This window comes from Homarus americanus, unplaced genomic scaffold, assembly GCF_018991925.1.
Source record: "Homarus americanus isolate GMGI-L3 unplaced genomic scaffold, GMGI_Hamer_2.0 scaffold49548, whole genome shotgun sequence".
Taxonomy (NCBI): Eukaryota; Metazoa; Arthropoda; class Malacostraca; order Decapoda; family Nephropidae; genus Homarus; species Homarus americanus.
This window is the reverse complement of record NW_024753063.1, coordinates 1-5,806: the sequence shown is the minus strand read 5'-3', so window position 1 is coordinate 5,806 and position 5,806 is coordinate 1. Positions and strand designations below refer to the sequence as shown.

Here is a 5,806-nt window from a genome sequence, read left to right as displayed (position 1 = left end):
TGTCCTAGTCTAGTGAAAAGATCTCTGTCTCTCTCAACTATCTCTTATTTTTCTCTCTTATTCTCTCTCTCTCTCTCTCTCTCTCTCTCTCTCTCAATCTTTTTTTTTACAATTATTTCCTTCTGTCTTTCTCAATTACTTTTTTATTCTCTCCCTCATATATTTATCTCTATATCTCTTTTCTCTCAATTAGTTTTTTCTACTCTTCTTGAACTCTCTATCTCACTCTCTCAATAATTTTATTTCTTCTCTCCCTCAACTATTTATTTGTATCTCTCTCTCAATTATCTTTTTTTACTCTCAACTTGATCTCACTTCCTCTCCCTTAACTATTTTTATCTCTATTTTTTGGGGGTTACTCTCCCTCAACTCTCTATCTCACTCATTTAGTTGCTTTGAGAGATTGAGCCTACAAAAAAAATACGTCTTGCTTAGTAGAACATAATATTTATCTAGTAGTCACCTTGTCCTTCCCTCCCTGCTGGTAATATACACACGGTACAGTCATATGTATTGGGAAATTATTAACGAGAGCGAAAGTATCTGGAAAATTCTTAATTGTGGAAAAAAGTTGCAAATTAAAGGTAAAAGGATATGAATATTTAGGATGAAAAATATTTATTATTGTTAGTAGTAGTAGTAGTGGGCCAGCGCGGCGTGGGTGTGGTGGAGTATCCTATCTGATCTAAAGTGTTATTTGGAGGGGACATATTCGGAGTGTAGGAGCGGGAATTTCACAGTGTGTCGGTGAGTATCGGATGTCACCCTAAGCATTGTCACCGAAGGTTCTTCTCATCCCTTAAGGTATTAATCGCAAATATTCCGTGTGTTCACCGGCGATCACCAAGCAAGTTTGTGAATATTTAGGTGGACGGCTACTACAGGTGCCAGGTGCCAGTGCCAGTGTCGATAGGCCTACTTTGGCAGGGGTGGCATCGAGACTCTCGCCCTTATGGGGCCAAGTGCTCTACGCTCTTCAAATACTGGCAATAATATCACATCTATTCTATCAGAGGACACACACAAAGAAAATGCGGCAGTAATGAAGAGAAGATTGACAATGTGGCAGAATGGGCCCTTGATGATCTCCTATGTGAAGCAAGAACACTGCAGGAGAGACTAAAATTTATGGAAGACGGAAAGCAAAACACTGATGACGTTGCAAGAAAGTTTAGAAACAAAATGCGTGTGGGAAAAGTGTCTTTGGCGGTAAGATCTCTCACAGAGGAATTCTCCGGTGAGGTTCTGCCAATAAACAGAGAGACATTAAAACAACTAAAAGAAAAACATCCCCCTGCAAGTAAAGACGAAGGCATCAGGTTCCAGGGTGACTATATCCCACCAAATGCTGTCCTGTTCAAGAAAATAACAGGAGGGATGGTGTGGAAAAGGGCACTGAAGACTCAGGGAGGTGCCGGCCCTTCAGGTCTGGATGCAAACGGTTGGAGAGTCATCCTCAGCACTAACAAGTCTGGTCCCGTAGCAAGTGATCTCTGCACTGCCATTGCCGTCCTTGCAAGAAAGCTGGCATCCTCGTACTGCCAACACCTCCATGCTCTGACGGCCTGCCGCCTCATTCCCCTGGATAAAATCCAGGATGTAGGCCTATAGGGGTGGGGGAAGTGCTGAAGCGGATAATCGGAAAATGCATAATGGAGGTGGTAAAGGATGATGTCAGGGCAGCAGCAGGGAACCTGCAAGTTTGTGCTGGCCACCAGGCTGGAGGGGAAGCTGCCATTCACGCCATGAGAACGATATTTTAGCAGCGCGATTGTGAGGCTGTTCTCCTGGTGGACGCTTCAAACGCATTTAACATACTTAACCGTAAGGCTGCACTGCACAACATCAAGATCAAGAGTCCAAGCTTTGCAATGTATGTTGAAAACTCCTATAGGAATCCACCAGACCTTTATATAGGAATCCATCAGACCTTTATATAGTAAACAACAAGGCTCTAAGAGGTGATACCATCATACAGTCAACCGAGGGAACAACGCAGGGGGACCCTGTTGCAATGGCAACGTATGCAATAGGCCTATCCGTGTTCCAAAACACAATAAATTTTGAAACAACTGAGATCAAGCAAGTGGCATACGCTGATGACCTTACAGGAGCAGGAAAAGTGGAGGACATCAAAAAGTGGTGGAACCTGGTAACATCACGAGGCTCAAAAATAGGGTACCACCCAAACGCCAGCAAGTCCTTCCTCATTGTGAAGCCAGAACATTATGAACGGGCAATGGAGGTGTACGGTGCAAGTGAGGTCAAAATAACAAAGGATGGCCAAAGACACCTAGGCGCAGTAATCGGCAAGACGGACTTCAAGACCGAGTACGTAACAGGAAAGGTGAATGAGTGGGTTAGGGAAATCCAAGCTCTGTCTGAGATTGCTAACACTGAGCTACATGCAGCTTTTGCGGCATTCACCCATGGATTCGAGCATCGCTGGAACTACCTGATGCGCACTGTCCCTGATATCGGACCACTCCTTCACCCTCTGGAAGAAGCTATCAGCGTCAATTTCATTCCAAAGTTAGTGAAACACCCTCATTTAACCCCAGCAGAAAAATCACTCTTTGCACTACCACCGAGACTGGGAGGAATGGGATTGACAAATCCACAGGAGATTGCTGCCACCGAACATCAAAACTCAGTTAAGCTCATGGCAGCTCACGGACCACATAATAGCTCAGAACGCAACAGGGGAGGTGGATACCAGTGAAGTAAACAAGATTCGAAGGTCCATTACGACAGAACGACAGCACCGTCAAAGTGATGAGTTGCAGCAACTGTTGCTGCAGGTACTAGAGAATTTGAAGAAAAAAATAGCTATAGCGCAGGAGGTGGGCGCCGCGAACTGGTTAACTACGTTACCGATAAGGGCAAATGGTTTCAGTCTCAATAAACAAGAATTTCCAGATGCCAATGCTCTAAGGTACGAGGCCAGTAGAAGGTTTGCCCTCCCAATGCATGTGTGGCTCTTCATATGACTTCGATCACGCCATGGTGTGCAAGAAAGGGGGCTTCATATGCATGAGGCATGACGAAGTAAGGGATCTCACAGCAAATACGTTGAAGGAAATCTGCCGGGATGTCAGGGTAGAACCGACCCTCCTTCCATTGGACGGTGAGAATTTCCAACATAGGACTTCAAACACATCCAACGAAGCCCGTGTTGACATCAGTGCTTGAGGATTCTGGACGCTGGGACAGCGAGCCTTCTTCGACATCAGGATTTTTTATCCCGTGGCCGCATGTCGCCATAACTTAGCTCTCGATGCTGCACACAGGAGGAACGAGAACGACAAGATAAGGACATACGGGGAGAGAATTCTGAACGTTGATCAAGGCAGCTTCACTCCTCTAGTGTTCACAGTCTTTGGTGGGATGGGACCAAGTGCAAGATGCTTCTACGCCAGACTCGCGGAGGTGCTATCCGAACAGAAGCAGCAACCCAGAAGTTATATTACAGCCTGGATGAGATGTCGACTGTCCTTCTCTCTTCCGAGGTCGGCTTTGCTCTGCCTCAGGGGAATGAGAGCATCGGCCCCAAACCGACAACAGTTGCAGATATTGACTTTGAGGCAACAGTCACTGAATGTCGCATAGATCTGCGGCTCAACTAACTCAACACAGCTAGGACAGCTACTTATGTATTAGGATATTTTATATTTAATTTTAAGGTAATAAAATGGAGGCGAAGGTGTAGCTATAGGGGGGGGGGATGGAGGCCATATTTAAAATGGTAGTAGTTGCGATAGTAGTAGTAGTATCATTATTATTATCATCATCATCATCATCATCATCATCATCATCATATTATTATTATTATTATTATTGTTATTATTATTATTATCATTATTATTATTATTATTATTATTATCAATATTACTAGTATTATCTTTCTTACTAAGATTAACGGGTGATATTATTATTATTATTATTATTATTATTATTATTATTATTATTATTATTAATATCATCATCGTATCATCATTGTTATTTTTATATTATAACTCTTCTTTCTATTACTTTTCCTTACTTTTTATTTTTGTCATACTTATTATTATTTCCTAGAGAGAGAGAGAGAGATTGATTTCATGGCGTTTGGTCCACTTGATTTGAAACTTGCAAGACTAACATTCACATTGTGATTGTGACATTTTGTAAGAGTTTAATTGAGGTCAAAGGTCATATATGTGGGACTGAAGAGTGAAGATGTGTTTTAGGTTATTATTATTATTAGTTGTAGTAGTAGTAGTAGTAGTAGTATATAATAGTTATAGTGAGTGAACATAAGACATAAAGCTAATAAGTACATAAGTAAACACGAGAACAGAACACCTATCCTAAGAAAAATAATTTGTTTACTGTATGCTATAATGGTCCTCTCCCTCCCCCCTCCCTCCCCCTCACTCCCTCCCTCCCTCCCCTCTCTCTAAAACCCAATATACATTCCAGAGGCTAAAACTTGTCCCCCTCTCTCTTCTCTTCCCTCTCCGTGGACAGAATATGGCGTGGGTTTGGACGGGGAGAAGAACAAGCGTCGTCAACACTGTACGTACTGCACTAACCATGGCCGTCACTCCCGCAAGACCAACCACAAATGCCAGTTTGAGAATTGTGACTGTTTATTGTGTAAGCTCACAAGACTCAGCCGACTCATCATGCGGCACCAGCAGCGTCTGTGGCGACACCTGAAGGATGCCAGACGAAGGGAGGACGCTGCTGAAGGAGGAGGAGGAGGAGGAGGCGGAGGAGGAATGGTAGGAGGTGCAGTTGAAGGTGTAGGAGGAGGTATGAACGCCGAAGTTATGGTTACTGGAGCTGCTAATGCTACTGGCGATGCTTCTAGTGGGGCAAACATGGCTGCTTCCAGTAAACAACAGGTTGGTACTCCATATATACTGGGTGTCTGGTACTACTGGGTACTAACTAGGTGGGCAAGATAGGTACTGATTGGGGTGGGTAAGGTGGTGCTAGGTTGAATTGGTGGGTGGGTGGGGTTGGGTGGGTGGTGGAGTGCTGGGGTGGGTAAGATAGGTGCTGGGGTGGTGGGTGGGTGCTGGGGTGGATAAGATAGGTGCTGGGGTGGGTGGATAAGTACGGGAAGGTTGGGGATGAGCAGGTGGTTGGGGGGGTGGGGAGGTGGAAATGAGAGAGTGGGGAGGAATGGATGGGAGGAGGAGGAGGAGGAGGAGGTAGAGGAGGAGAAAAGCTAACAATTGTCCTCACACTGGTCTACAACACACACACACACACACACAATCACCGTCACTCACAGACAATCCCCGCCCCACACACACACACACACACACACAATCTGCCACTCACTCACTCAGGAACACACTCTCTTTCACCACCAGAAGTGCGACATGTGCAGGAACCACGGCGTGATGAAGGAGAAGAGAGCGCACAAGAACGCCTGTCCTTACACTAATTGCAACTGTGACCTGTGCGGCCTAACCAAGAAGCGCAGAGACATCATGAGACTCCAGCAGCGAGTTCGGAGGTAAGCCAGCCCACTCAGGAGGTCAGATCCACATTCAGGAGGTAAGATTCCCACTAAGGAGGTCAGATTCCCATTCAGGAGGTCAGATTCCCATTCAGGAGGTCAGATCCCCACTCAGGAGATCAGATCCCCATTCAGGAGGTCAGATCCCCATTCAGGAGGTCAGATTCCCATTTAGGAGGTCAGATTCCACTCGGGATGAAAGCCAGTTCATTCGGGATAAGTTGCCCATTCTGGAGGTAAGCCAGCCTACTCAGGAGGTCAGATCCCCACTCAGGAGGTCAGATCCCCAGT

General features: G+C 45.2%; 1 protein-coding gene across 1 annotated transcript; it reads left to right on the top strand.

Annotated features, from left to right (window-relative positions):
• Window positions 1-4,442: 4,442 nt before the first annotated feature.
• LOC121855250 (protein male abnormal 3-like) lies at window positions 4,443-5,512 on the top strand (the record flags this gene model as incomplete). The annotated part of the gene is given in 2 exon segments (XM_042350135.1): window positions 4,443-4,889; window positions 5,367-5,512. Coding segments are annotated over 2 exon segments (593 nt in total), but the record flags the coding sequence as incomplete, so codon positions are not given.
• Between the last annotated feature and the right edge of the window lie 294 nt (window positions 5,513-5,806).